General features: G+C 55.7%; 1 protein-coding gene across 2 annotated transcripts; it reads right to left on the bottom strand.

Moving 5' to 3' along the window:
- Window positions 1-413: 413 nt before the first annotated feature.
- On the bottom strand, window positions 414-14932 carry LOC129735837 (uncharacterized). Of its 2 annotated transcripts, XM_055706918.1 has the most exons (5): window positions 14851-14932; window positions 7172-7444; window positions 6039-6101; window positions 3404-3739; window positions 414-1667 (listed from the first exon to the last, which is right to left on the bottom strand). In XM_055706918.1, exons 2-5 carry the CDS (start codon window positions 7246-7248, stop codon window positions 1478-1480), a joined length of 666 nt encoding a protein of 221 aa, XP_055562893.1. In that variant the 5' UTR covers window positions 7249-7444; window positions 14851-14932; the 3' UTR covers window positions 414-1477. The 2 variants fall into 2 exon arrangements, 1 of the variants encoding a protein (XP_055562893.1); XR_008731699.1 differs by having other exon boundaries at window positions 414-3739; window positions 5386-6101.
- Between the last annotated feature and the right edge of the window lie 206 nt (window positions 14933-15138).

Raw genomic sequence — 15138 nt, 5'->3', positions numbered from 1 at the left:
AGGGCGAGGACAGGTGGAGCGGGCGGTGGGATCCCACACACGCAGGGCACGGGCTGGCCAAAGACACGGAGACGGGGGTCGCACTTTCTGTGTGAGAAACAAACCGTCGGGTTGGATTCACCCCCATGGCACACGCGGTCCTTGCGCCCGGTGCCGAGTCAGGAACCAGCGTGGCCGCACAGATCCGCAGCTCCCAGGCTCCGGGATGAGGCTCCCGCTCTGCGGAGATGCCCGAAATCCCAACCAAAAGCCAGGTCCATCAGATACACCGGAAAGTTGTACTTTATGTTGGTCAAAGCTAAAAACCCCAGGAGTGCATCACATTCCCCAAATGATTCTTATTAAATTATACTTTGTCAGTTAAAATGTTCTTCACGTGCAAAATGTTTTATTTTTCAGTCTCATCCCTTTATCTCATCCCAAAAGTTTCTTTTCTCCAGCAACTTCTTGGTTTGCAGAAGAGAAAGAAATGGTTTGGAGCAACCCAGAGACGATGGTCTTTCCCAGCTTTGGCACACAGCCATGTAACAGATCCCTACAATTTGTCCCGGCCATGCAGGGCTTGGAAGAGTTGGGGACAATGAGGGACCGGGGTGACAAACATCCCAGCTCCAAGCTCCTGGCCCCGGCCCCAGCTGCAGTGATGCTCTAATATGGCAAAGTTGGGAGAAGTTATTTCTAATAATAAATAAATCCAGGTCAGCTACACAGAGAGCGATGTCAAGGAATTTAAATCCCGCAAGAAACAACTTTTAATTTAAGGCAAATCTGGGACTCCGCACACCCGAAATGCTGCCACCCCTCAGCCTCGCCAAGGTCAGAGGGTGGCTCTGGCTGCCCTGCAGTGGCCCTGTCCGGGGGGACCGAACCCCTTGGTGGGAAGGGCTACAGCAGCACCCACAGCTGATGCTTGTGCACCTGGGGGCCTTGGTGGGATGCTTGAAACCAGCCAGGGACATCCCCCCATGTCATCTCTCCCACTTGTCAGCTGTCAAACTCTTCCCCAGCCTCATTCACACCCCACCCCACCCCCCGCTCACCCTGGGGCCAGTGGGACTGATGGAAGTATCCCCATCCCTGGCTCCTTGCAGGTGGGTACCGGCAGTCACCTCGGGGATGACCACAGAAAGGCACTTCAGTTTACAAAAAGAAACAGAAAGTATCATCTCTCCGTTTTGCGGGCTTGGTTAGAAACCAAACGGTTCTTGCTGTTGCCTGTCATCATTGAGTCTTCAGAGTTAACAGCCAGCTTGTGGGTACAGACAGCCCCTACCTCTCTGCGCTCCTGTTGCAGCCCCTTTGCAAGCACCAGCGGCTGCCACAGCCCCGGGTTTCGAGCCGCGTGAGGCTTCGTGCTGGGGGAACTGGCCGGAGGAGCAGGCGGACACCGCTGCAAAGCTCAGCTTCCTGCTTTCCTGCCATTGTACGGAAACAGTTCACTTCAACCCTCCCTTTCTCCAGCTCCCCAAAAGTGCCATCAGGTTTGCGTTGTGGCAGCGTTTGGCAGAAATGTGATCCGTGCCTTCCGCTGGCGGTTGTGCAAGTCGGAGGGGTGCAGGTCGGGGCAGGCGGCGCGTGCTGGCCGGGGTGCGGGGGGAGGCAGGCACGTGTCCCCCACCTGGGGCACCCCGGGCTTCTCACTGCAGCCTGGAAAGGTTTCACCTTTCCTGGAAACCATCACAAATTTCACAGAGCAAACAAACAAACAAAGAACCTGAAATAGAATAGCTCCAATTGGAAAACTACAAAAGAGAAATCCTGTTTATGCAGATATTTGTGGAAAAGCACCAGGAAGAAAACACAGAGTAAAGCTAATTCTAATTGACGACAGGCGGGGAGGTACCCAGGATGGGGGAGACTTGCTTGGGTTTGGGCACAAAGGAAAGCCAAGGCAAACTGCCACCGCCTGCTGGGGACCATGCTGGGCGTGGTAGGTGTGACCCAGAGCGGAGCGGAGCAGGAGGAATGGCCACCACCACCCCTTGGGACAGCTCTGGGGCAGGACCCAGCCCGTACCGGACCCACCAGCTCTGCCCGCTGCTGGAGGAGACTGGCGTGTTGGCCAGCACCAGCGAGCAAGGGTTGTGAGTACATCAGCCGTGCTTGGATTTAATCAACCAAAAGGGGGGAAAAAAATAAAATTCAAAATGGGGTGAAACAGCACCACCGAAATCCTTTGGCCACCCCCACTGGGGCTGCAGGGGTGGCTCTGTATACACCTGGGGGAGAGCCCATCTCTGCCCCCAAAGGTCCCCTGGCTGCAGCAGGGGGCAGGGAGCAGCCCGGAGCCGGGAGGAAGGTGCCCAGCCCCGGCAGCAGGGCTGGAGCCGAGTGGGGAATACAACCCAGATGTGTCTGCTTTCATCCAGCTGTGCGTCTCCAGGACCCCTCTTGCAGGGCTGGGGCTTGGAGGCATTCTCAGGCCTGCCCCGTACATCTCCAGTGCAGATCTAGAGGGATCCTGTTGCACAAAAGCCTTCATCTCCCCAGCCTGGGATGCTGCTGGATGGCACCAGCGCCAGGGGTGTCCAGGCAGGACGCGGAGCAGGCACACGTTGGTGCGGTGGCTGGTCCCCGACACAGGCTGGTGAGCAGAGAGCCACCCGTATGCCGCCAGCAGCTGAGAACGCTCCCAACTCGCTGCATGCAGCGCCTCCTCCTCGGCAGCAAATTCCAAGTGGGGGCACCCCGGGGGGTGGCAGGCGGGGAGGCTGCGGGTCCCCTCCAGCTCCAGCTGTGCCACCCACACTGGGGCAGCTTTGGGACCACTCTGCTGGTTACAGCATCTCCTACACGGTCTCCCTTGCCTGTTCTAGTCCCAGGGAGAAGAGTGAGCTCCTAAACATACCTAAACACCCTTAAATATCCTTTAAACACCCTTAAATGTGCAGGGCAAGCTAGGGTGGAGGGAGCCTCCCAGTGCTCCCCACCGTGTCTGTGCCCCAAGCCCTGGCAGCATTGGGGCTGGTGGCTGGTGTTCAGGATGCGCTCAGCATCGGCTCTCCCCAGCAGGTTCCTGCGCAGAGGGGCTGAAGCCCCTGACTCCCCCTACTTGGACCTCAGGGACCAGGTCCCTCATCCTCAGCAGCAGACAGAGCTGGGGGCTGGCACCCTCAGACCTGGCCCCCCTCCATCCCCCAGTGTCCCTTAGGGACCAGGGAGCTGCTGAAGCCAGGGCTACCTCCCTCTCTCATCCACCAGCCCTCCCTGGCCAGCTCCCAGAGAGGCTGGTGACCTTGGAGATGGTCAAAGCTCCCCAGGATAAGGCCCTGAGCAACATAAGCAAGGCACTGCCCTGCATGGAAGGTTGGACCTGTCACCTCCAGGTGTCCCTTCTAACCATCGCCATGCCACCATCCCCAAAACACTCGCCCAGTTCAGCAGGAGACTGTCGAAGTGTTACCTTAGGATGACGCATGGGCTACAGCACACGGCTTTTGGCGCTGCTCCCCAGCTGCTTCCTCTGCCCTGGGGTGTCAGGATTTCCTTTACTCCTTCCTCAGCCACCCCTGCTGTCTTTCTGGACCTGCCACCAGTGTAGCGCACGCCCAGGGGCACCCTCGGACTCGTCTTTCGGCAGGACGAGCGCTCCAAGGGCGAGCGGTGGGCACACCTCGCCCACATTGCTTCCTCTGCCATCGCATGGGGAGCTGGGGTCACCTCTTCCAGCTGCCACGGGGCCGCAGCGTCAGTCTGATTGTACTTGGTGGGCTCAGGAGCCACCCAAGCCTGCTTGCTCCTAAAATTAAAAAAAGGAAAAAATTGAGAACGCTGAGGAGAGGTGAGAAGCCTTGCAAGGCCCCCAGCTGAGCTGCTGACGCCGCAGGGTCCGCGGTGGCTGTGCCATGTCCCCCTTGGGGTGGCTCCGCGCCGCACTCCCCCATGCAAGCAGAGCTTCGCCCTGTTGGAAATCAAGACGTTACTTTGCAATGGGAGGGCTGGAGATGCTGAAGAGATCTGAAAAAGAGGCGAATATGGCTTGGGGAGGGGGGGGTGTGTAGGTGCCCCTTGGGAAGCAGCCATGCTGGGACAGACCTGCTAGGGCACAGCTGAAGACAGTTAGAGGCTGCTCTTGGCATGGGGCGTTCAGGGAGGCAACAGCCGTAGGGATGGAGGGATCAGAGGTCTAGGAGAGACTTGGTGCTCTCTTTATGGCTGGCTCAGTCCTTCTGTTTGCCTAGTGTTTGTTTTTGCAAGTATTAATACGCTGGGACTGTTTTCTTTAGCACACATTGAGTCTGGAGGGTTTTGCTGGGGGTCTGGGATCTGGGCGACCTTGGCCCATCAGGGGACCTTCCCAGGAGTGGTCTACAGAGCCTGGCCCACGGTTGCCTCAGGTCCCCACAGCCCTGGCAGGATCTGCAGAGGTGTGTGCCCCTGCCACAGCGTGCACCTGGCCCGAGCCCGTGGGGTTCTGTGAGGTGGTGGGAGCCGTGGGGTGGGCAGCAGCAATGGGTGCTGCTGCTCTTCTTTCTGAAATGAGGAGGATTCACCTTGATGCACCTGGCTGCTCTGCAAAGCAGCACTGCATGACACCCTCCTGCTCTGCAACCCGCAGAAGGCAACAGTTGTCCTGCCAAAAACCCAGTAGCTGCTAAACAAACAATTTAATGCAAAACAGCCTCAATGGAGCAGGAGCAAACGTGCCCAAGAAAGCGTCGAAGCCATTACAGAGCCACAGAAAAAGCACATGACGTTGCAAAGGCTTTGCAGAGCGCTCAGGAAGCACAGCCTGGTACAATTTGCATCTTTTGTTTTAACTAACATTTTCCTAATGACATGTGTAATATGGTCCGTGATATGTAGCTGCCATCTATCCTGCAGCGTCTGCTAAGAGCCCAGATGTCATCCTGTCTGGTCGCAGCATCTGCAGTCCCCACACCTCACCCTGCTGCACCTGGCGGGGCTGGGACCAGCACCTTCTGCCTAAAATCAGGAGGAATGAAACCCAGAGTGTGACTGGGAGCCTCTGGCTTGGGGAGGAGGTTTGGGAGTTGCTCGCATTTGGCTTGGCTGCCTCTTGCTGACCAGTCAAGCTACCCTGGATCCCCCCCAGTTTGATCTACCTGCCAGCTGCTGCTCTGCAGGGTGGCTGTGAGCAGAGCCTGCAGATTTCCCTTTGCTCTTCCAGTGTTTCCTGCTTGCAGCTACAAAAGGAGCCTGAGCAGGCTGCACATCTGGGTACCTGCAAAGGATGCCCACCTTGGGCATCTCGCAGGGATGTGCCAGGACAAGGAGGGATGCTCATAAAACTGTTGCCTGTAGCTGCATGGACTGGAAAGCTTTCAGTGCTGCCTTTGAGCTGCGTGAGCAGGGGGCAGGTGACAGGCACAGGGAATGGATGTGCAACAACCCAGTTCTGGCCTTGCAGCAGCCGAGCTCTACCTTGTCTCCATGGGGAGATGAAGCCAGACTTCATAGCCACCACGCACTTGGCCTCCCGTCCTGCTGTGTGTCCCCTAGAAGGTGCGAAAAGACCTCAGGTGTCTCCTGATCAAAGCTGGCCCTGGCATGGTGGCCCTACGGAGTTGAAGGCTGTGGTGAAGCAACCTGCCTACAGCGACCCAGGCGAACCAGGGGCAACGCAGAGCCCCAAAGGGCAATGCCTGCCCCGCACCACGCACCTTCCCAGGACAGACCCAGGATGCACCGCGCAGTTTCCCAGAGCAGACCTCCATGCAGGAGGGAGCGGGACACAGGCAGGAGTAGCACCCGGCCGGTCTGCCCACTGCAAAGGGTAGAGACTTGTGAAAGAGGCAGCAGTTCCCCAAAATGAGAGATCTGGCAGATGAGAATGGCTGAGTAAGCCTGTTCCCAGGCTTGGGGCCAAAACCAGCTGCCACCAGATACCACGGGTACCTCGTCCTGGTCCCTTGTGGCATCTACAGCTTGGCTGGAGAACGGGGACTGGGCACTGTGCCCCATCTTGGATGTCTTCCCTATGCAGCATCTTCAAAGAGCCACAAACAGCCCTGGATTCCCATGTCATTTGACCCAGGGAGGGATGCGCAGCGGGTATCTCTCGGAACCTTGCTCACCTCATTGATCCATTGGGAGATGAGTTCGGAGACATGATCTGTATCAAGAAGAGATGTGAAGCACTAGGATGGAGTGGAAAATTGGAACTGGTCAGAAAATGCGTGGTACATAATGTCACACACAAAATCTACTATGAACAAGTGTTCGTAAACACTGAGGGGAAAAATCTAAGAAATTAAGTCATTTTAAATGTCAAATAGCCCATGGACCCCACATCTGGACATGACAGATGAACAAAAACATAGACATTAGAAATTCCTGAAAACTAACACAGGAACAATGATTAATTTCTCTCTGTTCCAGGGCAATCGCATTATATACACACAAAGGAGTCATAAAAATTCCTGGATGACGGAACAAAATCCTTACAGAGCTCCACAGATAAAATACAACCATACTGGAAGGAGCTGGAAATGTCCAGGGAAGGAGCATGCCCGGGGCTGGCTCCTATATACCATGCTGGATAAAACACCTTCCCTAGAGGATGCAACTGCAAGATTATACCTGGTGAAAGTGCTGGTGAACACAAGTGCCATGTTTCCAGCTTGAGATGAGACAAATCCTTCCTGCTGACAGCAGCAGCTCCCCTCGTGCCTGCTGCAAACAGCCACGCACAAGACGAGCCGGGCATTGCCCCCTCATAAAACCCGAGCACACGTGGCAAAGGAATTGAGGATGCAGATGCATCAGTGGTGGCACAAGCAAGGATGGTGCAGAAGATGGCAGAAAGGGAACCGGTAAAGAGGTCAGCATCCTGGCCCTGCTACGGCTAATTTCAAACTCCTACTAAGCCCCAAGCACCGGAGCTGAGCATTTAGGAATGCAAGAAAATGAAGGGATAAACTCAAATCATTTCGGTCCAAGAGAGGGGCTTCTTTCTTCATTTAACAGAAAGATATTCCAAACCAAAACCACAAAGAAAATATCATTAGAAGAGGCCGGAGTGTTGCTTGGTGACTGTTCATTGGCTTTTTGTGGGATGTTTTTCATCAAAAACGGCTGTGTAGTCTGCAAAATTAATTAAGGAGGGTGCTGAGCAGTGCCAGGGGCAGAGGGGAGTTTAGGGGCTGCCCGCATGGGCCACAGACCCCGTACGAGGAAAACAGTCCCTCTGAGAGCAGCAAACACCCACCTCGGCTCTGCAACAATGGACCCCCGCGACAGGCAGCCACAGAGATTGGGGTCCCAGCACCTCTGGGTCCACTGCATCCTCTGTGCATCCTCGCCGGCTGCATCCCGAGTAATCCCGTCCTCGCTGGAGGCTGCAGCCCAGCTCCCAGCCTGCTCGTAATTCGCTCCCTGCTGCTCGGCAGCCCAGAGCGGTGAACCCGGCCGATAGGGATGTCATTCCCTTCTCCTAATGGGCCGTGAAACTTCAGCACGCTCAGGATACTCGGAGTCCTGTCTGGGAAAAGATACAGAAAAAACGTGGGACTTGGGGCAAAATGGTGCTAAATGGCAAAACACATCAAGGCAAGAGAGAGGTGAAACAGGAATGCCAGGGCACCGGTCTCACCCATGGCGCAGGGGACTGGCCACGGCTGCCAGGGTCCCTGCTCCCCAGCAGGTCCCTGGGCACAGCCGTGTCCCCATCTGTCCCTGGCAGATGATGTCAGCAGCCGTGCCTCGCACCTTCCCCATCCCAGTCCCCCAACTTCCCAGCCAGGAGAGGTGTGCTGGGCGAGAGCCATGGCAACTCTTACACAGTGTCAACAAAAATCAGCAAAATAATGACTTTCTCGTTGAAATCTCCGGGGAGGGAAAAAGGCTTCAGGCCAGATCTGCCTGCCATAAAACAGGCTTTAAAATTTTTCAGCGGATGCTGAAGTGGAGCTAAGGCGAGAGCCTGCTCCAGCTCAGCCACATCCCAGCCTGCCGGGAATACGAGCTGGGGAGCCACGGGCTGTCCAGTCCTCCCACAGTGCCAGGAGAGACGGCACAGATGCTGTGGTTGCACCAGTCCCTGCATATGAGCATCTCACCCCAGCTGCATCAGCCTAAGGATGGTTGGATCTTGGATACTGGCCTGGAGAGGGACACCTTGGATTAATCCTATTTTTTTGTTTGGCATACCTCTTGAAAAACTATTTTATTTTAAATGCAAATCCAATGGTTTCCAAAAAAAACTTCCTTTTTGGTTTGGTTTTTTTTTTTTTAAATGGAAAAATTCAGCTAGAAGACCGTTTTCTGGGCTGGGTATGAAACGCTCCTCCTGCGCAGGCTGTCAGGGACCGTCCTCCACCTTCCCTGCGAGCAAAACCAACCCTTCCGCCTCGCTGCTCAGCAGGGACCCAATTACACATATGAAGCTGACCCGGCCAAAACGCAGCCCAGAAGAGTTTGACACAAAGTTGGGAACCTGCCAAGAAATTCCTAATTGAAAGTGGTGACTGCAATGTCTATCCATGGGGTCTCCGCCTGGTGAACCCTCCTCTGTCACTGTGAGTTACGAGCGCGCTCTGGTTTGAAATGAGGCAGAGTAAATCTAATCATATTTTTATGAGCCCCTTTTCCTCTTGCATGGGCTGAGCTCTGGGCACATGCTGTGCAGCAGAAGAGCGGTGGCTGTGCCTTTTTCCATCTCCATCTCCTTTCTTTGAGTAACGTGCCAGAATATTAACAGATTAAAAGTTCAAGCTGTAATAAACAGAGTCCCCAAAAGTGAGTTGCAGTGACAGGCAGGCAAAAGAACAGAGGTGCTTTCCAGCAGCACAGACTCTGCAACGTGTCCCTCACCTTCTCCCCATAACATGCTCCCGATGGGATGCTTGGGAGGGACCAGGATACGGAGCTGTGGGGGATACAAGCCACACGGGTCGCTCCTCGAGCTGAGCAGGGTTGTCGGGAATGAAGCAAGAAGAGAAGCGCCGCAACATCGCTGGTGTCCTGGGGGTCTGTCTCAGCGCCTGGCAGCAAGGCTGTCCCACACACCTGCATTTCTCCCTTCTCCACCTGAACCTGGACTGCCTCGACCACCGCCGAGCCACAGCAGGCAGCCCCCAGCAATTCCCAAGGTCCCCGGGACCTTGCCCAGGGCTCCGCTCCGGAGCAGTAACGAGCCACTGTAAAGCATTCTGCCTGCTGCAGAGCTATCTCCAAAGAGTTGTTTCACACCTCCTCGGGCGTGAAGGTCACGGACCAGATGTTCCCCATCAGCAGACAGATCCTAGTACTTTTTACACCGGATTTAAGCCCTGCAGTCAAATCGCCTTCATTTTCTCAGAGGCAAGTGATACTTGTTCTTGGAGCAGTATTTGGCTGGGAAGGGAAGGGGATGAACGCTGAAGCACAAGGAGTGCGATCCTTGGGATACAGAGCAGATCCTGCCTTCCCAAGATCTCTTCCAAAATAACTGCTGGCAGCCAGAGGTGCCTGGCTCTGGAAAAGCATGCTGTCATCCAGGATGCTGAACTGACCGGCTGGCTCGTCTCAGGGTACAGGGTACCACAAGCACACTCATGTCGCTGCCCACCCTGGCAGAGCAGGGATGCTCAGAGGTTCAGCAGCCGGCACTGCTGCCGGGGAGCTGAGCTCTTACGATGCCACAAGAAACGGCCCAGCTGACGTGGGCTCTTTGCTGGAGGTCTCCCACCAGGAACAGTCCTTGTTCTGCCACTGGCCACCCACAGGGACCCTAGGGATCTGGTCTTCCAGCTTCATCCCTGGTGGTGTACCCACAGCAGGAGGGAGACGGACGGGGCTGTGACCTGCAGGCACGTCCAGGGGAGAGAAATGGCTTTAGATAATATCCCTTCAGACGCCAGCAGGACACCCCTTTGGGAGCTTTGAGCCGCAGCCCTCAGCCTCATAGACCCATCTGTAGTCATGGGCTTGGGGGCTGCAAGCCGACCACTGTGGAGCAGAATTCAGTCTGCAACAGGATCAGTGCTGGCGGCACAGGGAGCAGCATAAGGACATTGTCCTGGCACTGCCCAGGGAAAGCAGAGGAGGGGCCGCTCTCGCAGGAGGATTTATCTAATGCCCTCAGTGCTGTCGAACACAATAGCCTAATCTCTACGACACGTGCCCTCCAAGGAGGACTGCATTAGTATCGCTCACCAGTCTAATGAGAAATATGTCAAAAAGCAGATCTGAGCCTGAGCCTCACCCAAGGGAGCCGAACCAGCCCAGGAGGGGATTTGGGTCCTGCTGCCTCCACTCTACATAGAAATAACCCAAGCCCTGATCAGACAACCTGCTCACTGACTGCGAGACAAATGCTAGAGAGAAGGGATCCATTACAGAGAGCCTGAGAAGCTGCTCTGGGATTGTATCTCCTTACAAAGAAACCCCATTCCAAAGCTGCTGCCTTGTGCGTGCTTGTGCAGAACCCGTGCTGCTGCTGAACGCCAAAGCAGGCAGCTGCTGAGAGCTCCCGACTGGCCATTTAGAAAGAGGCGACTGGGCTTCTCGGGGGAAAGTCACATTTTTTTGAGAATCAAAGACTGGGGAGAGGCCCCGTTCACTGGAAACGATGACCAGGAGCCACAGTGCCGGCGGGCGGCTGGCAGCAGGAGGGAGGGAGCTTAATCTGGAGCAGGTGCTGTGCAGGGCGCTCTCATGCAGGTTAGGAAGGACAGAGCATCACAGCAACATGCCCCAGTGTTCAGGTCCTGCCACAGTGCAGACCAATGCTTCTGCTGCACAATTGCTTTTGCCAAGTACCTGCAACATCCCTTGCGCGGGCAGCCACCTCCGTCCTGCCGTCAGCCCAGCTCAGGCTTGGAGCAAAGTGACACGGTGCATTGGGGGAGCTCAGATTGGGAGCTGCTGGTCCAGAGAGACTCAGCATCCATCTGCGTCCTTACTACAGATCCTTGTGGGGATCCTTGTGGCTCAGCCCTGGCAGCTTGTCAGACCACATCCATGCTCCAGCTATGCCCTCTGCTCCAGTGCTAAGAGAAGGTGCTGGGGAATTGGTTTAATTCCTCCTGGCAAAGCACCATGTGAAGGACTCACCTACCCCTGGGTGCTGGTGGCTGTGCCTGGGAGGGCTCAGCCCAGGAGCACTGCTCACTGCTCCCTCTCCATTACATTCCAGCCAGGTATCATCCTTCCAAAGGTGCGTAGCTGGTCTCAGCATGGGGCCATCCGCATCCTCAGCTCTGGCTGAGGGTTTGCAGCTGGAGCCGCCTGCACAGTTCAGCTTCCGACTCTGCTGCTGGGGCAGAGGGGGTGACTTCAAAGCTGTTCTGCCTTTTATAAAATCCCCTACCACGGAAATGGGGATGCCTGGAATTTACAGATGCCTGGCAGGTTTGCAAATAAAACGTTCACATCGGCGGGCTGCCTTGGGGAGGGGGTGGTTTAAGTATTGATAATATGGCGACATATGGAAGCGTCAGCTTAGAGCAGAGCCTTGCGCTGCGTGCACAGAGGCAGGGTTTGCCCCAAAGAGATGCGAAGCAGCCAGAGAGAAGAGCCTTGTGCATTGGGGCGAAGGAAAAACCCAGCCTTTGGGCTGAACTGAGCCACGTCCTGGCTGTGGCACTTGGAGAAGTGGTGAGGGTCAGCCCTGAAACAGGGGCTGGAGGGGAGACAGAGGCAGTGGCTTGAGGCAGGTCTCCAGCAGCTGAGTTACAGGCATTTTAAAAAACCCTCAAGCATAAATGCAATGCTGGGAGATCCTGCCTGCCCGTAGGGCTGCACCCCTGCTCCTAGTCAACACCAATGCAAAATACAACGGATTTGCTTAAATCCCGACACAGACCACAGCCAAACCATCCTGCCCCCAGGACAAACACAGCAGGAGCCTGTTATCTCCCTTCCTGAACTTGCCTCTGTTCCCAGCAGAGCCTGCCCCAGGGCCCATGCACCCCAAGATGTGGCCAGCCCTCCTTCCCGCTGCTGGCACACCCACAAGTCTGCCCTGCTCCGGCTGCTCCACTTCCAGCCATCGCTGCTGGTGCAGGGAGCTGGGCTTGCTGGTGCTGTACCAGGGACACAGAAGCATTCCAAGGGTCATCTCCGGAGGGCAAATCTCTGCTGACTGTAGGAAGGTCTCTGGACATGATGCATTTTAAAATGTTAACATTCTTCTGTCAAAAAGGATGCACCCAGAAAGGCAATTGAACTGGCAGGGAAAGCGATTTACTCCAAATTTATACTCCAAAAAAGGGATTTCAGATCCAGCCTTTCCTAGCCCTCTGGGCTGGTGTCTACCTCCCTCTCCATGGAGCACACTGGTCCTGCCAGACAAGCCCTGCACACCAGCTCCACAGCCAATAAATCCTCTTCTGCATTAAACATTGCAGGTCTCAATTAATTAAATGAGCACAACCACCACAGTCCCCTCAGCAATTAGAGAAGTGGCTGAGTAATTAGATGGAATGTTAATTTAATTTCCAGGAGGGGGAAAGAAAAAGAAAGAAAGGAAAAGAAGAAGGAGCAAATGGGATTACATTTGACGAGAGGGAAATTAAAAGTCACTTAATCATAGAGCAATTAAAGTTCCCCAAACTATGTAGCTAGAAAAAACCCCAACCCTAGGACAGGACCACCAGCATATATTGTGAGTGATGCTCACCCAGGTGGAATACCAGCCGAAAGCCCATGCGTGCATGGATTTGTGTAACACCCACCCTGGCTTAGCCTTGCCTTTCCCCTTCGTTAGGGACCCCGGAGAAGGCTATTGCCTTGCAAACAATGGCCTCATCCTGGCCCTACCTCCAGATAATGCTCTTATCAGCCTTCCTCAGCTAAGTAAGATCAGTTGTCCTCTGCCAGGAGAAATAGAAATGCAAGGCAGCAACTCCCCACAGCCCAGAGGCCGTGCCGCAGGGAAACCAAGGCTGGTGGTCCAGGGCTTGGACAGGGAGGGTCACCCCCAGTGTGGGCAGCTCCAGGGCTGGGGACCACCCCGCAGCGGCACCAGGCTGCGAGCAGCTGCACCCTGCATGGCACATGCCCTCCCAGCAGGCTGTCTCCTCTCTGCATTTTTTTTACGTGTTTCTGATGTAAACATTGCTTTCCAGCTGCTGGGAGCATCAACAGGTACCAGGTTTCACCCGGGACCCTCCTGACAGACCACGGGTGGTCCCACGGCAAGCAATGCCCAGAGCCCACCGAGGGTTTCCTAGAAGGACTGGAGGCTGAAGTGGAAAATCCTTCCTTGGGCGTAAGATGTGGACAAGACGTTCAGCATCAAACCTGCCAGGGGGCTGACAGCCCCCATGAGGTCTGGTGTCATCGGAGGGGCTGGAGGACCCCTGCCCGTGCCTTTCCCTGTCCTGACCTGCCTTTCAGGGAGCACAGCCATGGTGGGGTACACGTTCCCCAGCCCCTCTGTGCTCAGCAAGAAGCAGGGCTGGGCACCAGGCCTTTGGGCATGATGAAGCTGCCTCAATTCAGCTCCCGGTGGCCTCCTGCCTTATCCCAGCCTGCGGCGAGGTTTGGAGATAAAGATAGGTTTTGTTCAGTTTAATTAGAGCTGGCGTGGCAGAGCTTCTTGCTGCCAAGGGCTGACAGGCAGATTAATTAATCCGCTCACCGTTGTCACTCGGAGACGGCTCCTCAGCAGCAAAGTGGGGGGAACCCTGGAGAGAGGCAGAGAGCCTCAGCTGCACAGAAAAGCCAGCAGGGAGAGGGGATGGAGGGAGATGTTTTCTCCCTGTTGATGCTTTTCCCCTTTTCCCCGCACAGGGTTCAAACCTCCTCCTGCCCAGGCACCTCCCCAGAGCGACACTGACCTCCTGTGAAAGCCAGAACTCGTGAGCAATGGAGCTGAAGGTCTCACACCCTCCAGCCCGAAACCATCGGGACTATGGCAGGGGCTTTGCAGAGGGTGGGACAGGGCGCTCATGTCCCTGCGGACCTTTGGGAAGCAGCAAATGGTTTGCTAGCACTAGAAGTCTGATTTTGTTACAGAAAGACGTGTGAAATAAGGCAAAGCAGAAGGCTCATGCAAGCACCGTGCCTCCAGCTGGTGAGCAGCCACCCGGCTGCAAATGCCCGTGCTAATTCCAGTACCCACAACTCACTGGCTTTTAATTACGATGTGGTGCATTCACAGCAATCTGGTAGGAAAAAAACTGTTTTCCACCACAGAGCTGTGTCTGAAATGTTATTTGAAGGCTGGAAGCAATCACAGCGGGGAGTGAGTAGAGGTGTAACAAGCTCAGAGCACCAGAATGTCACTGGGGGACCAGTTGGATGTTCCCAGCTCCGCTGCCATGTCACGGGCAGGTACCTACACCCTGCCCTTGCACAGGGCCGGCTGCTTCCCACCTCCAGCCGCCGGCCCTGCATGCCGATGGAGGCAGGCATGCAGGCAGGTGGGGAGAATCGTGGGCTGCGGCACGTACGGACTTGCTTGGGAGAAAAGAGCAGGAGAAGAGCTGGGATTGAGCCCTTGGGAGCGCTCAGGGGGAACGGCTGTGGTCACTCGTGCTCAGGAAAATAACCGGGGTGGATGAAGAGGAACTGAGACTCAAAAGAAACAGAGTGTCCAGCTTGCAGGCAAGGACTATGGGAGCTGGCTTGTTTATCCTGGGAAACCAGGGAGCGAGGAGGTGGGATGGAGCACTGAAAGCACCCTTGCAGGCAGAGGAGACTGCAGAGATGGAGGCGATTTAGGGTAAAGATGAACATTTGCTCTGATGTAAAGGGGCACTAGCTGGCTGCCCATAAACCTGCAGGACAGCTCCCGATGCTTAGGGAGACAGAAACGGCTTTGCTAGGCAAAAGCACAGATGCTTTGAGGTAAGGCTACGTGAGACACGGACTCCACACAAGGGCCCTTTCCCCTGCACAGGTCCCTCCGTGCATCCCACCACAGGCAGCCTGGCCCCACCATGCTCCCCACGGCAGTACCTGCACCCTGGCTGTCCCACCGCAGCCAGCATTCCCCAGCTTCGCTCCAGCCTTTCTCCCGGCCTCCAGCACAGCACTGCCCCAGCCTGGCTGGAAAAAAACAGGTTTAGGTAGACAGAAGAGCTGCATCTCCAGCAAGCCCTGCCACATCCCCCTCCTCAGGGTCACATCCCCCTCCAGCAGCTCAGGGGCTCCCCAAACTCCCTCTCTGTCCCACCCAGACCACCTCCCCACCCGCCATCATCAGACAGCCTCCTTCAGCTCCACAGACCTCTCCCTGCAGATCCC

This window comes from Falco cherrug, chromosome 4 (assembly GCF_023634085.1).
Source record: "Falco cherrug isolate bFalChe1 chromosome 4, bFalChe1.pri, whole genome shotgun sequence".
Classification (NCBI taxonomy): domain Eukaryota; kingdom Metazoa; phylum Chordata; class Aves; order Falconiformes; family Falconidae; genus Falco; species Falco cherrug.
The sequence above is the reverse complement of the archived record's forward strand: the minus strand, read 5'-3'. Positions and strand labels throughout refer to the sequence as shown.

Excerpts from the sequence above, each read along its gene's own strand:
- LOC129735837 (XM_055706918.1), bottom strand. The coding sequence starts at position 7,248 with ATGCAGTGGACCCAGAGGTGCTGGGACCCCAATCTCTGTGGCTGCCTG. Across the intron at positions 3,740-6,038 it reads TCTCCCAATGGATCAATGAG|GAGCAAGCAGGCTTGGGTGG; the intron begins GTGAGCAAGGTT and ends TTTTAATTTTAG. Across the intron at positions 1,668-3,403 it reads AGCCCATGCGTCATCCTAAG|GAAAGGTGAAACCTTTCCAG; the intron begins GTAACACTTCGA and ends GATGGTTTCCAG.